Genomic DNA, 24542 nt, shown 5'->3' on the forward strand with positions numbered 1-24542 from the left:
GAGTCCGTCCAGCGGTAGAGGGTGTGTATATAACGCTCGCCGTTAGCTATGTGGAGGATCTGCCTTTCGTGGCGTAGTGGATAGCGCCACTCGCTGCGGAGCAAGAGGTCCCTGGTTCGATTCCGCGCTTCGGAAGCATTTTTCTGAATTATTTTTCTTTGGGGCTTTTATATATATATACATACTTATACATATACGGTGCATGACGGCGGCGACAGCGACGGCAAAATCCAGCCGAGACTGTCCATATAATTGCTATCGCAATAAAAGAAGAAGCTTGCTTTTAAAGAGACCCTGAACCATCCCTTGAGCTTGATGAAGCATGTTCCAAGACAAATTTTGCAGTTGTGCACAGTGCGTGGAGTTCACAAGTAGAGCGCAAAGTTCAAATGCCCTCCTTTCAGTGTAGTCAGGCAGCCAGCAGTGGCTGTCACCTGAGAGGAGCTGGCAGTTTCTCATGGAGAGCTGCCATTGGACAATAGAGGTTTAGTCTCCAAGCAGTTTTGCACACACCTATTGTAATTAAGTAGTATATATTAATGGAAGCGATTCTGGCACACTCAGCACTCTTGGCTGTGCACCATTACTGGCACTACAACGCTCCTTCAGAATGGAGCACGTTGGAAGTGGATAGGAAAGAGAAATACAGCAATCGTAATATGTATGCTCACAGTAGGTATTTTCAAAAAATTATTTTGGTAATATATTTCCGAGGAGGCACTTTTCTCACTCCAAAATGTTTCTCAAACTACAGAAAAGCAGCCTAGTGCAACATAATTTCACAATGGCGAAATTTGTTATAAGTTATGGGTGTGTGAATATTAAAATATTTTGAATATCAAATAGAGCAGCTACTATTCGTAAATGCAAATGTTTTTAAAATGTTTATGAATATTTTAAAATGCCAGCTGCACCCAGATGAACACAAGGCTGGTGCAAGAGTATGACAAATTTCATCCCTGCGGGTACAGAGAGCTACGTAAAAGAGAGCTACGTATTGCTACATGCTATACGCTCGGGAAGCTAGACATTACCGCCTAGACAGTGATTGTCTGCACTTTATGGAAGCTTCTGTGCATGTCAAGAATTGTTTTGTTTATTCCTGATGCTCCATTCCTAGTTTTAATGCTAAAATTATGCATACTGTGTAGTGAACAGTTCAACAGCAGAGCTGTTTAAGCTTGACAAAACTCCAGGATCATTCGCACAAAACTGGGCGGGTCCCGGAGTTTTCAACTTTTTTTCAACTTCGTTTTGTAAGCCTCAAATAAGCTTCGCTTTTTCAACAACTCGAGCATAAGGGCTGCAAATATTAACCTGAAATTCCTTATGCGTAATGTTATTTATGCCCTCGCTAAAAAACTTAAAGGTGCCCTGCAACACTTTTTCAGCATGGTCAGAAAATGCTGCCGCTCGATAGTCGAGGTTCCTAAGAACGTGAGCCAAGCATTATAACGCAGCACGCGGCCTGGAATTTACAATTAATTCTCAAAGTCAGCTAGAAATCACTCGCTCTTCTCTCGACAAAAGATGCCATAAGGCCAAATGACCGTGCCATAAACCCAAAGTCCACAGCCATTGGCTGATTTGAGCATCGTGAGCTGCATAGCTACCGCGGCCGCAGCGGGATGCCACAACGTGCCCGCGTGCTTGTTGGTGATTCCACTGAAAGTAAGTTGCGTGTTCGAAGAAAGAAAAGAAAGTGCTCAAGATCATGAAACACGCCGATGAACAGACGTAGCTTCTTGCCCCCTTGTCATCCCGCGCCTGTGTACCTTTCGCGCGCTCGCTGGTACGAAAGGAGAGAGAAAGCATTTAAAGCGTGTGAGAAATCCCTGTAATACCTTTGTCACACGGGCCAGCTAGTGCACTTTGAGGGAATGCACTTCACTGCTAGTGTCATTACCACGCTGTTGCACAGGGACGCTTAGCGACACTCGCTGCAAAGCACACTTGCTGGCGAGTGCGTTCGCCAAACTTCGCTGTGACTGCTGCGACGGAGAGTTAACCTCTGTAGTAGTGGCTCAAAAATAAGTTATTATCGGAAGCCGAGTTCATAGTATTTTTTAAACTATCATTTTCATTATTAGGAATATTGTTATGCATTAAAACATACTATACCACAAAAAAACTACTTTGCTATTCTCTCTCTCAGACAGTTTACAGCCACGGCTGCCAGGGGCATGCCAAGCGGATGCCGTGCAATGGCCACATCCGGCACATTTGTACCTAAAGTTGATTTTAAGGTATGCTTATTATTATTACTCAAATAACATGGCCTGAAATATGAAATATCTCTTGTGCTACTTAATTACCCTACACCATTACCATCATTTCCAAAGTACACTTCTCTTTCACGTCTAGCACCGCACTGCCAAAGTGACATTCTGAGGGCACAAGTGCACTTGCTCAAAATGACACGAAATTTGGCAGTGTGACCGGGGTATTATTCCGCTCGCACTTGACAGATTCTAAAACTTTTTGCAGTAGTCAATTTCTGAAGCAATAAACTCCTTTAATGAAGCCATTCGATGATTACTGGGAAAAGTGTTGCAGGGCGTTTTCAAGCCATGTGAAGAGTGGAATAAAATAAAGAAGAATTCAATTATTTTAGCAATATTCTGCTTGCTTTGGCTGAAGTGTTGGAACATTTACTGCAGACAAACCAGCTGTAAAAGTGAACACATGTCGAAATAACAAGAATTTGTGTCTCTTTATGGCATCTAGCAGCACAAGCAAAAGGCCACAAGGTGATCTCTTCACAAGGCTGCAATGTGGTGCTTGATGTGATCTTCAATGAATGAAGCAATAAAAAAGTAGCTGTGGTCGTAACCCTGTAAGAACATGAAACACATATATAGTAAGTACATAAGCACACAACATACCCAGAACAAATGGTGCAACAGCAACAAAGAGGTTAGGTAGCACGACCAACGTTACTCAATATCATGGCATGTAAGGAATCCCACCCGCAACTCTCTCTTTTTGTGCCTACTGTTTCAAGAGCCTGAATGCATTAAGCCAGAATTTCATTCTTCAAACTGATATAAGCTGCAAACCTGCATTTTGGAGAAAGCATTTATTGCATAGTAAACAGTAGAAATTATTCATGTAAATATCAAAATTAAGACAAACAGGAACACACACACACCAACATCTCACACAATTGAGGTTGCCAGACCATGCACCACTTCAACCAATTCACGAGGGTTTGCAGCTGTGGAAGTCAATGCTTCAAACATGCCCATTAACTAGAAAAGCTGACCTCCACATTCAGAGACATTCCTCCACACCAGAGCTCTTTCCTGACTGTGCCCACTCGAGTGCAGTGGTGTCTATGAATGAAATATACAAGAAGCCTTAACTTTGCCTACTGGATAGCAGCATTGCTATAGAATTGCAATATTCCCTGCAATTCAAAAATGTTCTTTGACGACTCTTAAGATGAGGAGTTGCTTGAAAAACACCTTGACACACGACACTCGCATGTGCCTTTGACAGCGACTTGACGCTCACATGGACCTTTGCGTACCATAAAAATCCCAAGCAAGCACCCCTTACGGTGAAAGATAATCCGACAAGATTTGGAGAGGGGCCCCTTGCTCGGTCACGGATCAAAATTCAAGATGGCGGTGGAAGAGCTGCGCATGCTTTCAGTGAAATGCTATATTGAATATGGATGCATTCGCTGTCGTTATTCGTACTGATCGGGCAAATAAAAACAGGGAATGAAACAGTGAAAATAGCGGAGAGAAGGGGGGGGGGGGCACTTGTTTGAATATTGACTCATATTTCAAGTCTCCCAAAAAAGGGAGGGGGGCACTTGCTTGGGTAGGGGTGCTTGCTTGGCATTTTACGGTACACATAAAAAGTGCTTGACTACAGCACATTATTAAAACAGTAATGTCCTGCATGTGTGTTACCAATGTTTCTCTATGCACAAGTCCTTCCGCCATGCTACAAATCTACCATGGTGGTGCATTATCTGTATTTGTTTTTCACTCATTACTATCGCAGAGGTCTGTCTAGATTTTCAGTCGTGATAATCAGGTACCACATCATTCACTAGTGAGTATGTCACCTGCACTACCGTACCCCCGCCCCCAAAAGTTTGCGGATGCGAAATTTCAAAGAACGCTATGTTCCCGCTTTGTCTGACAACATCGCCTCCAAATCATTGTTCCAGTCTGTAGTAGTGCCTGCAACCTATACAGCTACCCGCTAGGTTAGAAGCGCCGTGCACTAACAGAGCAGAAATTCGCATTTTCAGTGGAGCCCGTGTTCCGAAAACTTTTGTGGACGGATGTACATCTGTAAGGCCGGCATTCCACCCCCCCCCCCCCCCCAAAAAAAAAAAAATTGACAGCCAGTTTTTAGAGTGTGGCCCATACATTAATTTGTTATTTCTTTTTTCCGTGTTAAAAATACGCTTAACTTGTGGTTGTATGCAATGCCTATATTTCGGTTTTGCGTTACTTATAGTTGCCAACAGTGTTCTCTGAGCTCGATGATGGCTGCTCCGTTCCTTCATGTCATAGTGCAATGGCATCCATTGAACTATGCCTGCTTTGACGTAGTTACTTCAAAAACAACACACGACACAGCAAAGAAGCAAGAAAGAAACTGTCAATCATGCTGATGTAACAGAGGGGGAGCGAGAGCTGGCACTGTGGTGGACGGCAAGGCACCTATCTAGTGACTTCACAGGCTACCTGGAGACATTGCAGATTGCAGTGCAACATGGTGGCACATTTTTGTTTAGTGGGTGCGTTAGAAAGGGGGGAGGGGGTGCAGTTACTACATGAGTAACTTTTAAAAAAAAGTTATTTGGTCCGAAGGAGGATGTGGCTAAAATATGGGTGCTGCTCACTTGAGAATATACAGTATCTTTTTTGACAAAGAATGAACAACCAACTATGATTCTAGATGAAATCTTCCAACGTGCACTTTACCTCCTGCATCCGCAGCGTGATGCCCACGCCATTCTTCTGGCCAGCCTCAAGTAGATGCTCTGGAAGAAGCTGCTGATCTTTCAGAAAGTTGTCCTCCTTTCCCTTGCAAAGAAAAAAAAATAAATTTTTAGGACTGTTAACCATCATACCTAAAAAAAAAAACAACAATAGATATGTTATTAGAGCCACAATATGTTTGACAGTATATTACGCCAAAGGGAACAGTGAGGTAGTAAAGCCTAGAGGTAATGATCATAAAACGTAATGCAGAAACAGGCAGACAGAAATAGAAATGACATGGCCCTTTTCTGTACGCTTGTGCTTTCCAGCATTACCTTTTGTCATAGTGCTGAACCAGCAATTCTAAGCTTTCACAAATCCAGGGTTAAACAAGAATGGAACTTCGGCCCTGCATCTGCACGTGCAAGGATACTGGCTTTGATGAAGGCATGGGATTCTCTGCACCAATTTTATTGAAGATGTAATGACATCAACACAGGAGGTTCTTTTTGTGTGCTTTACAAAAATACTTTTGAAGCAGCTCTTGGCTGTGGAGTTTGTGGGAACCATGTTTACCCACCATGAAAAGCAGATCCCATAATCAGAATTTTTTTTCTATTATTTAAAGAATTCAAGAATGTTTAACGAGGGAAAAATTTCCAGGACCTTCAAAACTTAGAAAACACCACTTTGATTTTCAAAGGTCTTCTAAAGGAAGACCACAATGCATCAATCTTCTGGAAAACAAGTCTTTTATGGATGTGAAAGAACTACTTCCCTGTTCATTATCGTTTCAAAAGTGAGCACTCTCGTCAAAAAAGATAAATATGAAATAACACAAACCACAAACAAGTTCAAGATGAGAGTACTGCTGTTGAAATAATAATGAGCAACCTACGAGCCAATCAATACCTCCTGAGCATGTTCATTCCTTCTTCAGATGGCAGGGGAAAATACTCCCATTACCACCTTCACATATGTGGAACAAAAAGTGCGTTTCACCATTTTGTTCAAATCAAAGCATCTTTAGTTTGCCTACAAACATGGGTACAGGTTCACATCAAAGTCCGTTTCTCTGCCTTAACTTTTCAGAAAAATTGAAGGCATCATCTGGTAGCATCCGAAATGTTTAAAGAATTAATTTTCTGTTTGCAATGATGATGCAGTGGCATATCTCCCACAATGTATCCATCTTCTGGAAAACGTGGCAATAAAATGACTGAATACTTAACACATGGTATTGCTTACATCAAGCTTTCTGTTGTACAAGAGTACTTTAACCTAAAGTTTGTGTTTTAGTTTGTGAAGAATGATTGCCGTTATACATGAGTGTGTACACTGGGGCTGAGGAGGTTAAAAACAGCCTTCTTGGTTATCTAAACAAGACTGCAAGTACCTTCTCGTGCCATGCATGTAAACAGCAGCAGCCCACTTTACCTTTTTTGTTGCTTTTTTACCACTGTCTAAACATGTCACAATGCATCTGACTACACTATATGCGACATATTCCTGGACGAAATCCCCAAAGTAAAACAATTCTATTAAATCAATTATTACATGCTGCCTTAAAATAACACTTCTGGTCTCCTTGTTTTATGTCAAAACATAGCATTTTGGACATTATTTGCCTCACTCTTTCCCTGCAATAAAATTTTCACAAAAATGCACACACACACACACACACACACACACACACACACACACACACACACACACACACACACACACACACACACACACACACACACACACACACACACACACACACACACACAACAAAAAATCATTCTTAGCATTATGAGATGCTGACAAGTGACTGTTGGCTGGATATTTTGCATAGGTAAGAACTTTTCCAAAATGAGCCTCAATGCTGAAAACTATGTGTGCAGCAGAGTACAGCATTAATAGACACATAACATATACATAATATATGCATAATATATACATAGTATCTTCACTTTCTAAGTCAGTCCTGTCTGACTTGTGACCAAATCAGACGCTCCAAATTCATTTTTCCTTTTAAAGATTGAACCAATTATGGCTTAACTCGTTCATGAATCAACAAAGGTATAATGCATGCTTAAACTGAGACTTCTTCACCCCATTAATTTATTGTTACTTCCAGCCTGTGTGTGATTACAAAAAGAGGGAACACCTCTTATCTGCAGTAATCACAGTGGAAATCAATAGTACTTTTACACTGGGTGAACAGTAGTAGTTGGAACCACCTCAAGGCCTCACATCGGTCTTAATGGCATCACTAAGCCTGGTGTGACTCTAGAAGCGGCAACCATAAAGCAGCCACAAGCACTCATGTTTTAAAAGTGCAAATCACGACAGGGCGATCAAACACAGCCAATTCAGAATAGTGTAGCACACACCCACAACCAGTGTAGAGTGTAGAAGTGTTCTAGCAGTTTTTTGACAGAGAAGTGTTCCAATGCGAGCACAGCAGTACATTAGGGCCTTTATGGTGCAGCAGCTAAGCCAGCTGTAACACAGATAATATTCCATTTAGGTCCTTATTTATTTTCACAGTAGTTCTTTTTAGTCTTTGATTCTATCAACATGCTACAGTGCTAGTCCCACTGCCATATTCCCTTGGAATCAGCCACTCAGCCAATTATTCAAATGAACAACCAATTTACATGCTAACATGGACGAGGATCTACAAAGTGATTATACTTTTCTAAATTTTTGTCAAAAGCGTTTGATTTTGTAGACATCATCGCTTGATTTTGAAATCTGTTCTGAAACCAGACTCTCTCCCCCTAACATGGATTTGTAATTTTTTGTGCAATCGTCAGCAATTCACAGCAGTTTATTTTTCCTCTCCTCTTTCTTACGTTACTTCAGGTGTACCACAGGGAAGTGTTCTTGGGCCGTTACTATTTCTTATATACATTAATGACTTACTGAGTAATATTTCCTCACACGTGCGCATTTTCGCAGATGACCGCATTCTCTATCGGCCTGTTAAGACTGACGACGATCACCAAGTCCTCGAGGGAGATCTAGAACTTGTTTCTCTTTGGTGTAACACTTGGCTAATGAAGCTTAACATTTCTAAATGTAAAATCATTTGTTTTAACCGCAAGCGTACTATATCTACCTTTTTGTACCATATAAATAACAAATATATCCTGCATGACACACAGTATAAATATTTTAATGTTTATCTAACTTCTACCCTTCCGCAGTCAACTCACATTGAATAAATTTGTGCCAATGCTTCCAGATCATTAGGCTACATATGCCGCAAGTTCCATCAATCTACTAATGATATTCATAAACTGGCTTACCTAACAGATGTACAACCTCAGCTTGAGAACACAGTCTCCCCATCAGAAATATCTAATCGAAAAACTCGAATCTGTACAAAATAGGGCCGCACGTTTCATTTCACGTTGTTATGACTATAACAAAAGCACTACGCAAATTAAACTTGGCTTATCACTTCATCCTCTGCATGATCGGGATATCGCCCTACTTTCATTGTTTCATAAATACATCTATAACACAACGCCATCATTTCTGCAGCTTGAAAATCCACAATAAAGGTCCCAACGTTTGTACAGTCAGTTTAATTTCATGTGGATTTACGGAAACACTAATTCATTTAACTATTCTGCTCTTCCAGGAGCCATTCGCCTTTGGAACGACCTTTCTAACACCATAGCTTCTGAGAGTAACCAAGAAAACTTCAAGCATCTACTAACCACACATTTGTTAAAATAATGCTCCATACCATAGCTATGACATTATTCTTTTTCTAGACATTATTGTTATTTGTGTGCAGTTTTACGTTAAATATTTTTTTGTGATAGCCAAGTTATGTCGCGTTTGTTCTGTAACTATATTGTTCGTATTTCATTGTGCCAAAGTTTATTGTGTAAATGAGCTGTCGTGATTCAAAGTGTATTTTTTTCTTGCCTTCTTGTTGTACAGTACTTTTTTAGTATACAGTATTTTTTAGTATAACGACTGCTATGCGCAATTTCTCGAGATAACCTCGTCATGTCGCAACGAATCTGGTCTCCAAAGATAATGTTGGCCCTGATCTATGCATTAGAGTCAAATTTACGCCGATATGACCAGAACTGAAGATGGTGGAAATGAAAGTGTGTGCGTTACTTAGCCCTAAATTGTCCTGTTTCAATCTGTGAGTACTGTAGGCACGTAGCCAGGATTTTTTTTCAAGGCAGGGGGGCAAGACCTAATTGTTCGAAAGAAAGTCTTTCCATCGCAAAAAGAAAAAAAGTTGCCTGGGAATATAGAAGGCTGGCCAAATTTCGGGAGGGGGGGGGGGGGGGCTGCCCCCCCCCCTTGCCTACGTGCCTGGAGTACTAACGAAATGTTCACTTCCCGTATATGTTACTTTAACATTCTCTTGTTCTCATTTCTTTATGTATTTATACCCGTCCCTTTTGTTTTGAAATTACTGTACATTTTGTTATCATTTTCCTGTATTAAACCCCTTACACAATGCCTCTAGGGGCCTGTAAGGTACTTTTAAATAAATAAATAAACATGGCAATGTAAAGAACACACAAATTGTGTTTCCTATGCCTTGCCAAACACTACAACGAAAAGAACAAAAAAACCTTGTTGCCTATGTCTTGCCATGCTAGCACCGTTTTTTTTTTCTTCCAAAATTAGTGGTCTCCAGCTAGATGAAATGTTTATTCTACTGCCATTATACCAGCTCTAACTTGAAATGCCTTTGTCGTGATACAATATTGCATTTCAAGCCATCTCAATGGCTGATAACTGAGAAAATGGTACTGGGACTGCTAGTCCTGCTTTTATGGTCAAGCTGAATTACTTGCACTAGTAGACAAGCACAGAGGTGAACTGGACAAGAGGTGAACATCTCAGAGGACACTGCATAGCCAAAGGCAATCAAAATTATTTCACCTCCCCCTCATACAGCGCCCTTCACATTTGCTTCAGAAATGTCTCCCAATGCAGTCTGAAAATCTCTAATTAAATGACCTTATTGTGTAAAATGCTTCTAAAAGTAAAGTAATAACGCAGTTGAAGATATACAAAAGAAAGTAAACTTTTCTCCCTAATTTTTAACTAGCCACAGCATAGCTGACAACTTTTACTGCAGCCATATGTAACGTTCAACAAAGTGACGGAAGTGGCTAGTTTGTTTATGTCGATATTCCCGTTGCATTGTGTTTTTGATATAGACAATAGTGAAGAAGTAAAGACATCAATTGGTATAAACATTGGATGTGCTGTCCCTTCTTCACTTTCATCAAAAACATGGCACAAGTGCCTAAGCCCTCTATAATAGTGGAATTCGTTTACACTTCAAGGTGCTGCACAATGAACTAGTGTCCACTATGGCTTCTAAAGAAGTGCTCTGCTCCTGCCATTCTTACCAGACCCCTCCACTGACATCACTAGTGGCAGGGCATACAAGATCAGCCCTGCAATTGCACACTGTATGTAAAGCTTTGCCGTGGCAGTTGCAATTCCTTTACACACAAAGCCAATTAAACGATCGTGACCAAATACTTTAAAGGATATCAAATGGAAGAGAAAAATTGCCTAGTTTTTTACAATTAATACATTCTGAAATATCAATTACTTCAATTTTACCGAGAGAAGAGTTCTATATAACAGAAGGATAAGCAACAATTCTGTCTGACAATTACTGAAGAAGCTTCCATGACTAATTGAGTGCTGGAATTTCATGTTCAGGAAAAAGATTAAAGGACCCCTGACAGCGAAAATTCTGTTTGTGACTTTTTTACTGTAAATTGTAGCTTTGTCTGGTAATGCCGAAATTGAATAGCAAATGCTCTGATGTATCGTATAATTAATGCTAGCATTGTTAACGGCGACCAGTCTTGTGTCACTTCGAAACGTCCGCCTAAATCCATAATAAACTAGTGCCCCACAGTGAGAGAGCGCGTAAGATCACGTGCACTCAAGCTTTGGTGTCGCTGAAAGCGCAGTTTTCAAATCAGGTCCTCGCATGCAGGAAAGATTGAAACGATGTGGGTGCTTCGGTATGTTAAGCCTGTTAAGCGCGTGTACCCTCAGGAAACAGAAAAGGCATTCTTGGCCTAAGCAGCCAGAACTACCTGGAGAGCTGCCCGACAACAAAGCGAGAGGGGTGAGGAACAATAGCCCTCGCCAGGTGCCAGTCGTGGTATCGAGCGTGCCCAGCAAACCTTCTGTGACATCGAAAATACTCGCTTTACTCGTGGAATGTCACATGGGGCCTCGATCTACATCATATTAGTGCCGATGTTGCAAGGTGCTGCCAACTCAGATGAGCACTCTAGCTGACTTAAAACTATATTAAAATATCTTAAAGCTAACATCCGTCACTTATAATCGGTCAGAAGTGTCCACATATACGGGACAATAAAAAAACACAAACGTCTTGAGGTTTCAATTTTGGTGTCAGGGGTCCTTTAACCAAAAGGCTTTTCAACTCTTCATGCGCACAGAGGAGCACGCCATTTTTTAATTCTGGTTACCAGAACCAAGTCTGTTCTCAACCAAAATGCATGCTTGGAGTGCATTTTAAAAATTTTTTACTATGCTATCTGTTCAAGCCAATGAGAACTCAGCAAATGATTCAGGCTAGCTTAACTGCGGGGCGCTCAAATGCTTTTTTCAGCGTGATTGAGCCCAGCTAGTCTTCGATGAGAGCGGTACAAACTGTGTGGACGAGCTCAGCTTGCTTTCGGTAGGGAAAGGGTTAACAATAAGATTAAATCTATCAATCCATCAAAGATGTGCTAAGGGAACTGCAGATGCAATTTCCCATGCTAAGATCTTTTTTCAAAGAAATGCTTAGAAAGCATTATAATTTTTTTTTTAATTTACCAATCAAGCCTGTTTAGTGCTTGTTTAAAGTGTCCCATTAATATTCCAGGAACACTGAAAGAATTAACCAATGCTTTACCTGGTCAATAAAGAGCCACAGGGGTGGTCCCTTGTACTTTTGCACGAGACAGGTGGCATCATACTCTTCCCATGCAGCACGGTCCTCACCAAGGTAGTTTGAAAATGCTTTTTTACCCCAAGGGCACTCAGTAGGGTGGCAGATGGGTGCAAATGCAGACACGCTCTTGTACATGCCAGGATTCTTCAGAGCACAGATAAGTGCACCATGGCCACCCATGCTGCAACAGAAGAAAAAACCTTAACAGTTAAAGTATGAAACCTAGGCCCATTTTCGGTGCCTCAGTTTTAATGAATGGTGTGCATAAACTAACGAATGGGGATCGGAACAGTGTGACAGAGTGTGACAGGTCCTGAGATGTGGACTACAACAGAGTAATAAATTTATTAACTATTTGAGGAAGCAACAACCAAAGATCCAGCTTCTATGTACTGGCAAATGTTCACTGAACCAATGCTCGGTTTTGGACACGAGTCCAAAAAGTAATATTTCAGTTTTGATTAAGTATTAGCAGCGAAGCTGTTCGTATATAAAATGTTAAATATTACCACTACAAATAATGGAGAGTAAATTAGCAGTTTGAAGTTTGTGGGCAGAGAGGACTTTTTTTTTTTTTTTGGTGTACGAAGTTGTCATATTTGCCAATTTTTTCATCTTGAGACAGTGCAGTTAGCGGTTTGAAACTTGGTGGCTTATAAGAGCATAGTATGTTCAATAGTTGCTTTAAATACTGTTGCTGTAATGCAAATACATATTTTTATATATTGCCCCAATCTTTTAGTGCAAGCTTTATAGCGTGGACTTCTTACACAAAGGACAAGGAAACACGACAGGCCTTGTCCTTTGTGTAAGAAGTCCGCGCTATAAAGCTTGTAACTATGGATTACCAACTAGCCCGAAACAACACCTTGCCCAATATTCTAGTTTTGATAAAAATGAACCACTATTGAAAAATCAATATTAAAAAAAAGATTTTCTTTTTTAAATCCCATAAACGGACCCTTGTAGACCTTGCAAAAAGAATATAAAAAAAACATTTTGCATTATTTTGATTTCAGCGACAATACTGGAGGTACAGGTTAGAGCTTTTTTGAGGATGCACTGAGGCACTAAGAAAATGACACTGGAATAAAGAAGCAGAGATAAGATTCTCTATCATCTAAATGTGTCTATATTTGCAAAACAAAGGCAGTTTTGGTACAACAGACTTATGATTTTAAGCATGGCATTGGTGCAGTCAGAATTATGATTATAGGCAAGGATGGTGTTGGTGGCCAAGCGTCACTCTATAACTTAACAGTGGCGAGCACTCCAGTCACTAAGTCAGAATCTGTAATGGTGGCACAGGTGACTGTAAAGTTGAACGTAAATTTGTTCTATGTAGACGCAGACGGCCTAAAACTCTTTCGCCGTTTTCAAGAACAAACAGTCAAAATCGTTGCCATGTGTTCCAGCCCTACGTTCTTAAGAAGGGGAATTTAAGGGCTCATTTTTTCTTTGTTAGACACAACCTTTAACGAAAACCAACCGACAATCAAGCCAAGGAAAGTATAGGGGACATCATTTGTAGTAATTATGACATAAATGCGAAGAAATTAAAGTGGACAAAAAGACAACTTGCCGCCGGCAGGGACTGAACCTGCAACCTTCGAATAACACATTCGATGGTCTAAAAATTGAGCTATGGCGGCGGTCGTCCCACCGTCCACTTTATCGGGTATAGCTGTGCATTTAAACCTGGGAGTGTTAGCCAGCGCTGCTCGTAGCCATGACAGAGAGTGTTGAACACTTTTTTTGCCTGTTGGCATCACATAGTACGTGATCTTTTGATGAGCGGGCAGTTGACCAATAATCCCTTGCACACTACCTGAAGGCATCAAGTCTGTCAGCACGAGACCTTCGCTATGAATGAACGAAATACTTTCCTTGGCTGGATTGTCTGTTTGTTCTCATTAAAGGTAGTGTTTAACAAAGAAGAAGCGAGCCCTTAAATTCCACTTCTTTAGTTCATTCATATCTTTTTCTTCCTGCTACCTTCATTCAAACAGTTTTTAGTCATATTTTGATTGTTAGCACAAATGCTTTCTTAGCTGTCCTTATTTTTCATCCCATACATTACCTAGCTCCCTATATTGCTTTCCCAGTCTGTATACTGCAATATTTAATTTGTAGCGTGCTTCTCTCTACTCTTCTTCCCATCTTTTTTTACCCATTTTCCCTCCCCCTAGCATAGGGTAGCGAACCGGGTGTTAAAATTCTGGCTAACGCCTTGCCTTTCCCTCATCTTTTTTTTTTCTCTCTTATAATGTGACGATGCCAAAATAAGCTCCTTGCTTTATTCTTACTTTTAAATGTCTGCGTCATTTCTACAACTGTTTACATATACACATTCCATTTGAGTTTACTGTTATGCCAAGGCAATGCTGAGGACAAATCTACTATCATAATCTCGGTGTGCCTGGAATATACAGTAACAAAAAATCTGTTTACTACTTCGTAAAAAAGCAAATTTGAGTTTGCATTATAATAAAAGCCACCAGATCCCACGCATTGTGGGAATCGATGTAATGCGAAGCAGCCAGCAAAGAGCTGCATACATTGTCTTGTCTGTCATTGAGGAAAATACGTGCCACTCATGTTATTTATGTTCGTCGCACAGTAACGTCGCGCAATACTGATTTCGGGGTAGACCAAGCTAGTGAAACGGCCGCCAGCGCACTATGAGCGTGACACGTAAGTCATGCCGTACATGACATGCGTGTCATGATTTTCATGTTAACTCGTGTTATGTAGGTTCGTCACACAGTCACGTCGCGCAATACCAATTTCGGGATAGATCAAGCTAGCGAAACGGCCACGAGCGCACCATGAGCGTGGCACGTAAGTCATGCTGCATATGACATGTGTGTCATGATTTTCACGTTAACTCGTGTTATTTATGTCCGTTACACAGTAACGTCACGCAATATCAATTTTGGGGTAGATCAAGCCAGCAAAACGGCCGCCAGCGCACCATGAGCGTGGCACATAAGTCATGCTGTAGATGACATGCGTGTCATGGTTTTCATGTTAACTTGTGCTATTTATGTTCGTCATACAGTCATGTCGCAAGATACCAATTTTGGTATACATCAAGCTAGCGAAACGGCCGCCAGCGCACCATGATCGTGGCACGCAAGTCATGCTGTACATGACATGCGTGTCATGATTTTCATATTAGCTAGTGTTATTTATGTTCGTCACACAGTCACGTCGCACGGTACCAATTTTGATGCATATCAAGCTAGCGAAGCAGCCGCCAGCGCACCATGAGCGTGGCAGGTAAGTCATGCTGTACATGACATGGTTGTCATGATTTTCATGTTAAGTCTTGTTATTTATGTTCGTCACACAGTCACGTCGCGCAATACCAATTCTGGGATAGATCAAGCTAGCGAAACGGCCGCCAGCGCACCATGAGCGTGGCACATAAGTCATGCTGTACATGACATGCGTGTCATGGTTTTCATGTTAACTCGTGGTATTTATGTTCGTCTTACAGTCATGTCGCAAGATACCAATTTTGGTATATATCGAACTAGCGAAACGGCCGCCAGCGCACCATGAGCGTGGTACGTAAGTCATGCTGTACATGACATGCGTGTCGTGATTTTCATGTTAACTCATGTTTATTATGTTTGTTACACAGTAACGTCGCGCAGTACCAATGTTGGCATATATCAAGCTAGCGAAACGGCCACGAGCGCACCATGAGCGTGGCATGTATATCATCCTGTACATGACATGCGTGGCATGATTTGCACGTAAGGACCTGTCAGTTATGTTCGTCATACACTCTTGTCTCGCCGCATCAATTTTGGTACATATTAAGTTAACGAAACGGCCGTAACAGCACCAAGACTGTGGCACGTATATTATGTCGTTCATGACGTGCATGTCATGATTTTCATGGTATGACTCGTCATTCATGTTCGTCATACAGTCATGTTATGCCATACCAATTTCGGTTTACATTCAATTAACGAAACGAGCAGGAGAGCCCAAAGTCGTAGGCGGCTAGATAGATAGACAGACAGATAGATAGATAGATAGATACGCTCAAAGTCGCAGAAGTTCGCTAAGAAATGCTTCGCATTTAATAGAAATTACTCAGCCATCTTAAAGATGTTAGGAAGGGGATTCGAGGAACATCATTATACCAAATGCTCCATTTTTCTCATGTGCATCCAAACAAGCTGTTTTAGGCTATTTTTCATATCAAGTTTTGCAACCAACCAACCAACTGAATTTTCTATTGTCCGACCTTAACGTCTAAGTTGACGATACTTTATGCTTTATAGCGCGGACTTCTTACACAAAGGAAAAGGAAACATGACAGGCACGAGCACTTCATGCTCAATTGCCATAGCTATTAGGGGTGCCGCCTGTGTCGTGTTTTATACTTATTTACAGCGATTGACATGGAACGGTCTTTCACTTTTGAAAACACTTAACTTTTTAACTTTTAGTAATCACCATGTAATCATAGCTATATAACCAGCAATAGTGTGAATAGCGGTGGAGTCCGGCGACACTTTGTGCAACTATACAATACGTCCAAGACATTTCTGGGCTGCACATGTTCTTTCGTAGAATAAAACTTGTTAAAAGATTGCACGTTAGTGAGTATATCATTAACGAACGCTTTATGCCAGCAGATAAGGAGAATATGAAAGGTCACTGCAGTTTTATGTCCTCTATGTATACACGATGTTTCATAAAAAATGTCACTACCAGCGTTGTTGCTCCTGTATACCTGTCCGATGATTCGGTATTGCGTAAAGACTAATACATTTACGAACAAGGTAACACTCTACACCGGTATTTGCGCCATTGTGCAGAGGCTTCCTACGAAAGTTCTTGCCGGCTGGTCGGCAAGCAGAGCAGCAACTCCTATCAATTACAGAAGTGATAAGTAAAGACCGCTGCCAGCGCAGTGTATTAGGAGCTGTCATGCTAAACAGCTAAAGCAACCCCAACAAGTTGTTTTGGAATGAAACTAATCTACTTTGATCAAGAAATACAACACTTTCGAGATACTAAGCGACATTTCATTCAAATAAAACAAAGTTAGTCGCAGTTAAGAAATTTTCAAGCAAAAATATTTGTGCATAGGCATTCGCTGCTGAATTATGCAGATCTATAAAAAGAAATTTGCGAATGTATCGAAGCATCTTAAGACACAATTGCAAAGTATTGTATCGGATACAATAATTTTGGTAGCATCTTGCATCTGCATATCAAATACTTCTTGTCCAAGTATATTGTATCGTATTGCGATACAATTTCAAAGCATTTTTGCTCAGCCCTGCTCTCTTTACAAGAAAAATAAAGATGGGGAGGGTGAATCCATATCTGAATGAACACGAGGTTCAGGGTCATCATTCCTGATTGAGATGAAATTTAATCTAGGTGCAGGTTTTGGACCCACAGTAATGATCCCGAAGTTAGTTTAGTGACAAAAAAATTTTTGTTCACCTGAAACAAATATACAAATCTCAGCCACCAAAAACGCTTTTCCGCTGTGGGGGTGCTATCACCCCCTGTAAAGTTGCTTGCGCCTCATGGCACAGGCGTGTCTCGCGTATTAGCCGTAGTTGGGTTTAACAGCCGCCGAGCTAAAGTGGCACCGTGCTCGTGTGATGTAGGCTTAGTGCAGCGGCGCTGGCAGTGCCGCCTGGGAGGTTAGGCAGGCGTGCAGGAAACAGCAGCGAGGCTCTTTGGGGTTTGGTAGCATGCATGGATGGACGTCTCCCACGGTGGATCCGTGGGGGACGATACCGTGGCTCGTTTCCCGCGGGCCCCTCGTGGTGAGTCGAACATCTGCGACGCCGCATTCGTGGTGCATTGCATGTCTTATGATGTCTTGGGTGTGCGTTATGTTTTCCAGGTATTGTATTAGCAGTGTATAAGGTTACTTAGCGTGTTACTAGTTGTGTAACAGATTCGACAGGCGAGCTCACTGTGATGTAAAAAGCAAGTTGATAAACATACACATTGTTGCACGACTACGTGAACTGTGTCCATATGTTCCGAGAGTGGCGACATTTTCAGACTCCACACCGGCAATTTTGCAATTTCTGAATTTTGAGTGCACTTATCCAGAAAACAGTGCACTACTTGGTCACAATAGTTATTCCGAACATAAATGCAGTTTTATGAGTATTTGATTTTTCTTTGCTGTCGAAAGAATTATGAGAGAAAAAATCACAATCACGGGAAACGGCCCAAAATATCTGTGTTTCAGGAATTTATTGCGGCAGAACAGTTACACTGAGGATAATAAAACTGAGCAGATGTTAAGTTTGATATTTGCACTTTTTTTTGTTGACAATTTTCATGGCTTTCCTACACACTGTTATTTTTGAAAATTGCACTGAAACGTACGTGGTATGCCAAAAATGTTGAAGACTGAAAATCGTTAAAAAAAGGCCATTTTTATATTTTTAAAAACATCTCTGAGGTCAAAGTCAAGAACGTTGTCTACCATACGGTGTAAAAAAACATATTACCATCTTAGTCCCTAGCAAGTTAGAATTCGTCAGATGTGACCAACAGCCTAGCGGCCGCACTACTGTAAGTATAATAATAATTGTTGGGGGTTTAAAGGGACACTAAAGAGGAACAATGAATTGGTTTTGATTCATAAATCGTGCTCTGAGAAGTCTAATGTCGTTAATTTCGCCATCACAGATTTATTAATAGAGGAGAAAATCAAGAACAAAGTTTCATTTTTAAATTTCGCGCCGAAATCTCCCCTTGTGACGTCGCGGATTTCAAAGTGCATTTATCGTATTTTGGCGCCATTGGCTCAACAAAATTACGCCAAACTTGGTATGTTAAGTCTATGGACCCCTCAGAGGACAATGCACTTCATTTTTATTGATTAGGAGCTACGTAGTCCCTAGTAGGCGCCGTCAAAATATGTGACGTCACGGCGAATGGTGCGGAAACTTCTAGGAGTGTCGCCACCAACATTTTATTTTTGTGCGTTTTCTCGCTTACGTCTCGCTTAAGCATCTTCTTGCAGCAAGCATGGTGTTTTTGGCATTGTGAAAGAGTACTTTACTAATATGAGAAAAATCGTTTTGCTCTTTAGTGTCCCTTTAAAGTCCCAAAATCACGATATGATTATGAGGGACGCCATAGTGGAGGGCTCCGGAAATTTCAACCACCTGGGGTTTTTTAACGTGCACCTAAATCTAAGTACACAGGCCTTAAGCATTTTCGCCTCCATCAAAAATGCGGCTGCCACAGCCGGGATTCAATCCCACGACCTTCGAGTCAGCAGTCGAGCGCCATAACCACTACACCACTGTGGCAGGTTGCCCCTGTAAGTCAGATGCAGGTTGTTTAAAAATAATTGTGCCCAACGTAGTCAGAAAGAAACAGTTAAAAAAAAAAACAAATGCACCATCAGATTACATGGTGCAGCAAGCTTTGTCTAGTGATCCACCGCTCGGCAAACTGCTGCTAAGCTCAAGGTTGTGGGTTTGATTCCCAACCACGGTGGCTGCATTTTGATGGGGGAAAAATGAAATAACACCAGTGTACTTGGATTTAAAAGCACGCTGAAGAAACCCAGATGGAGAATATTATTGCAGAGTGCCCTACTACAGTGAACTGCATAATCATATCACGGTTTTGGCAAGTAAAGCCCCAGATATTATTATTAAGTCACTGTTGCACCGAAATCTTTTACAAACACATTTCACCATTAAATAGAAAATTGTAAGCCTAATGTGTGCATGAAATTAAACTCATGAGTGTATGATAAAATAATGTGACCATACAAAACATGCTTAAAAGACCGAACAAGCAAGAGACCAATGAAAATAAGATCAAGAAGGGCATCTGAGCTCTGAGCGCAAGCTGCTTTCAATCTTAGATGTCATAAGGCACTGCTGTTGTAGATACACTGTAAATAGTTTCTCTTGACTGTGTTTTTCTACATGTAACAGTATCATTTTAAAACAATGAAGATTTATTCCTAAAGAAAAATAATACAGAAATCAAGACGAGAGCATCTGAATTAAATGACAAGTTGCAAGCACAGCATACCTGTGTCCAAATATGCCTTGTCTGGTAGTGTCAACAGGGAAGTTTTCCTTGATTAGGGCAGGCAACTAAAGTTTTGTAACACAGGGGGGAAAAAAGCAGCACCATGGCTATTTAGTTTTGACACTATGGCACATATTTATACATAAAGAATCTAAAATTGAAACAGCTCAAACCCACATCACATTCATATGAAGCAGACTAAATTAGGTAAGTACTTTATTGTAAAAAACTAAAAGCCATCAGGTGTTTATGCCATCATTAGTCAGGGCAGCAGCATACCATTTTTCTCTGATGCTTCTATAACCTGTGCTAGATATACCACAAGTGTGAATTTTGCCAGTGTATAGCTAGAGACCAAATTTTAGACACTGAAAGTATGGGCACCATGCATACATTAAGAGCAGCCACAGTTGCGCTGCAGGCTTGATAGGATATGGAAGCAGACGACACAAGTGGCAGCAAGCCACAGCGCCGTGTTTTGCTGCTTCATGCACCATGTTTTCATCTTCGTTGGCTCTCAAAAGACATTAAATTGTTAGCAGGTGCCAAAATCAAGACCCCCTCTACCCCGAGGCGAACGCAGCAGCAGAAAATGCACGAGCTGGGGGAGACAACAGAGGGGGAAAGCTCGTGCAGTGAAAATGCACACCACCTTGCTCACTAAATGAGAGTAACAGCTTGCCACCCTCAGGCTAAGGTGGCAGCAGACTTGGAGGCAGCTTGAATCAAACGACAACACCAGAGCCATTGATTGCAGTGCGTTCCCAGCACATATTCAAACCAGCCGCCAAGCTACTCTCCGCGGTGTGCTATTAGCTTGCAATGGCACTGCAAAGCGTGCCCATAGTAATAAAATTTGGTTTCAGACAACTACAAGAAATAGGCTGCTTCTTCTGTGCTGATAAATGAAAGAAAGGTAGGCAATTTTTTCAAGCGGGGCATGTGCATGCCATCGTGGCAGAGGTTTTCAACTATCACGGGTAAGTGCACACCACAGACAAGAATGTGTACGCTGGGAGTCCTGTGACAACTGAGTTATGTTGCTTACGTTTCTGTACTTGGTTGCTTAGCTAGAGTTCATGTCATGCTTTCAGATCGACGAAAGCAGGGGCATTTGAGCAGCCAACCGCAACAGCCGTGCCGGAGTCACGGGAAAATGCAAACACGTTGCGGCAGTCATGTTGTATGTGAATGAAATGACTTGCGCATCAAAAACTAGTAAACCACGGCCATGGGGCCTTACATCCACTAGGAAGGTCTACCCAAAACACTAAAATGTGGGAGTTAACAGAAATGAGGAGACTGGGTTTCTTTTTTCTTTTTCTCCTTTTTTTTCTTCCCAATTTAGCTTTGATAGCTCTATGGACTTCACACAACTTGCCAACTTGTTTACAGTTTTGAAACCTTCATTACAAATAATCTGGAGGCCAACGTTCTTTCACAGTTCGAGTAAAGAGCATAGAGATCATGCACATGCCAACGCATTTTGGCAGCACTGAGTGCCCTTTGAACGATGTGCTCAGAGCAGAAGCAGATGACGTGGCTACCGAATCTCCACAACATGCTCCTGCCTTTAATTAGCAAACGCTCAGCTTGTTTGAGTGGGAAAATGGCAGCCAGTGTCACTATTACAGTGTTTTTCATTCGATGCCTGTTATTCACAACTGACAAAAAGTGAACAGCTTGCGAGAGTGTTGCACACAGTCACCATGGGATGCGTAGGGACTCTGAAGCGAGCGGGCGATAGTTTCCTATCAGGCCTGCACTTGTTTCCGATAGAGGCGTTTTGACAGGGCCTGAGTTCCGTCTGCACGGAGTCTATAGGTTCTAGGCTTTAAAAACAGCTCCTTAAAACCTCATTTTAAGCTTGACTGAGTCTGGGAGAGGTGTGATAAACTGTTTGGCAACTATGACCTGTGTTATGTATTGAAAGTGTGTACCCTTTTTCCATCATAAGAAACTGACGTAGCATTCAGAAGTTGTGCAACCATCACTTCACATGGCTTTGCTGGGTACATGAAAGGACATCTGTTTGTGAATCCACTGAGCACTGTAGCCAACACATCTGATTCAGTTGTCCTCACACCAAAAGCAGGCAGCATGTAATTAATAATAGTCAATTACAATGGTACATTAAGTGGAGCAAGCACCAAGCTTCTAATTGGTCCACGAGAGACATTAAAACCAATGCTTAATGAAGTTATAAGGTGTTCTGGTAAGAGAAAAGACTGTTAACTAGTGATTGTTTACAAACCTTTTCCAAAAGTTGTAAGAACACTAACATAATTATTACCTGTATATTTAGAAATTCAAGGTTATGCCTCCTCTTATTCAGATATGCCAGTAGGCTGAAAATGAGTGCTGAACATTAGAAAAAGTTTAAAGTTTTTGCATTTTTGCTTATTACTGTTGCACAAATAACACTGTGAGAAAGAAAATTCTACAAACAAAAACAGTACCTCTTTTGTCACATAGGAGTACATCTTGTAATTTGCCTTCCATTTTCCCTGAGTAGCATCGACATAAAAGCCAGCACCAGTGCCAAGGTCATAACTGTCATCCTCTCCTTCAATGTTGCAACCACCTTTAAGAAAAAAAGAAGCATATCACTATGCAAGGACATACACATACTCACGTTATCAGAATGTCAGCTCAATAGAAATGCACTGAATTTATAATTGAACAAAGGTTCCGTAAGCTGACAAGAGAATTCAGCAGAACAAAGCTTGTCGGAAGGAACTGTGCTGTATGCACATTTCAATGCATTCAGTGTGGTGGCTGCATAAAATAAATGCAGATCCATGCCCACAATATCTGTCGTCAGAAACTTAATTATGTGGCAGGCAGAATGGTGATGCAATAATTTCTGGGGTTTATTTTAAAGTGGCAAAACTAGGATATCATTATGAGGCATGCCGAATTAATTTTCACTAAGAATGGACTCGAGTTACTCGCAAAGGTTAATGATTTCTTTATCTGATCACACTTGAAAAGTTCCTTCCAATTCTCGAAATAATTCATTGCATCATTAGCTACTTTGGTCCTTGAGGCTCTGAGTTTTAAGTTTCACCATAAGGATCTTTTATTATACTGATGTCACATGGTGCACTATAGATTGTGATCAAGACAGATTGGGATCGATAATCTTGACTGTGATTGGCTCCCTTCTGCGGCTTGTGCAAAGGAGCTGATTGCAGCCAAGAAATTCAATTCAGATCGGGTATGATCGCGAACAATGTTGAATGCATGACACTGGTATGTTAAACTTCGGGTTCACTAAACGATAAACAGAACGTGTTTTTACTTCAAACAATTTCGAATGGTGGAACAGCCTCGTAAGAGATTGTGAAAAGGTGCCGCTTCAGCAGTGAGAAGACTCCACATAGCATGGTGGCATGTTGATCACAAACGCTGAAGTGTTTTCCCCACAAAGTCCAAACACCATACCACATTCAAGAAAATTATAATGACTTATTCACATTTATTACTGGCAATTGAGAGTACATTAAGGTGCCAAAAAACAATGAAACCCTACTCAGGGCAAGAATTATTATTGCAATACTTAAGTGTATTTAAAAATTTAGTTCCAGTGTGTCAAAAACGCTATATAAAGGTTTTGCATTAAACATATTTACATTCTACTTCGGAGGTCGAAATAAAGTAACACACAATCACAAACATACACTTTACATTGGAACATTCCTGAATTACGTTGCAATTTTTGAAATAAGGTAGAAAACACAAAAACAAGTGTGCACGCTATGCTGAACTCAACGTGTCTCTACAAACCCCTAAGTGACCGCGAAATTGTTTACTGTAACACTAAAAATAAGTTATTCCCAAAACTTACGAGGGCTTGTGTCGGGGCATACTATAGCTATTGACATTTCACTGGCATACCTCTGGGCTCCGGCTTTCTGTATAAAATTCTGTTCAGTGCAAGTCAGCCCTGCAATGCAAATTGCACAAGGAATTAGAGCGCACGCAGTGCAGCCGAGCAGCGCAATATTCCAAGGCAAACACTTCATAGTTCAAATCAGAGACGATTGCTAGAAAACAAGAGGGTGGTAGCGCTACTTCACCAGAAAGCCAGTAAAGAAGAGGAACGGAGGTGACTTCTGATTTAGGCGGCAAATAGATTGCAAACTTCATTGAGCATTTCAGCGTTTCACTGAAGTGGCTGTAGACTTTCTGCAGGCCATTAAAACTCTTGTTACTGGAAACCAACGTAAGTGCTTCCATTTCTGATCTCTGCAGTTAAGTGAACTATGCTAATTTCCGCGAACACGGAGTAATACGCCCAACAAGCACTTCTACGTAGCTACAGTTCACTGATAAACGCAAAATTCGGCTGCTTGGTGTGAATCACGTGGTGCGTGCGTACCTTGAAGCTAGAACTAGAGTGTGCATAAAGACTCACCACACGACTTTACGGGGCGATAAATGCTGCCCTCTATCAAGCTTGATGCGGAGGGGATTTTTACTTTTGATGTGATGTGTAGCAGTCGCGTAGTGTTATTATGTGTCCTTTCAAGAAAAGCAGGAAGGCTAGCATT

At 41.2% G+C, this 24542-nt stretch overlaps 1 protein-coding gene across 1 annotated transcript; it reads right to left on the bottom strand.

Moving 5' to 3' along the window:
• Nucleotides 1-2690: 2690 nt before the first annotated feature.
• Nucleotides 2691-24367, bottom strand: LOC119405119 (S-formylglutathione hydrolase). The gene is made up of 7 exons (XM_037671918.2): nucleotides 24069-24367; nucleotides 23837-23935; nucleotides 22446-22570; nucleotides 19987-20051; nucleotides 11887-12106; nucleotides 4953-5054; nucleotides 2691-2834 (listed from the first exon to the last, which is right to left on the bottom strand). Exons 1-7 carry the CDS (start codon nucleotides 24226-24228, stop codon nucleotides 2760-2762), a joined length of 846 nt encoding a protein of 281 aa, XP_037527846.1. The 5' UTR covers nucleotides 24229-24367; the 3' UTR covers nucleotides 2691-2759.
• Nucleotides 24368-24542: the final 175 nt, after the last annotated feature.

This window comes from Rhipicephalus sanguineus, chromosome 1, assembly GCF_013339695.2.
Source record: "Rhipicephalus sanguineus isolate Rsan-2018 chromosome 1, BIME_Rsan_1.4, whole genome shotgun sequence".
NCBI lineage: Eukaryota > Metazoa > Arthropoda > Arachnida > Ixodida > Ixodidae > Rhipicephalus > Rhipicephalus sanguineus.

Coding starts and splice junctions, on each gene's coding strand:
- LOC119405119 (XM_037671918.2), bottom strand. CDS start 24,228: ATGGAAGCACTTACGTTGGTTTCCAGTAACAAGAGTTTTAATGGCCTG. Junction 12,107..19,986: donor CAAGGCATATTTGGACACAG/GTATGCTGTGCT, acceptor CTTCTGTTGCAG/CATGGGTGGCCATGGTGCAC. Junction 2,835..4,952: donor TCACGCTGCGGATGCAGGAG/GTAAAGTGCACG, acceptor ATGTTCTTACAG/GGTTACGACCACAGCTACTT.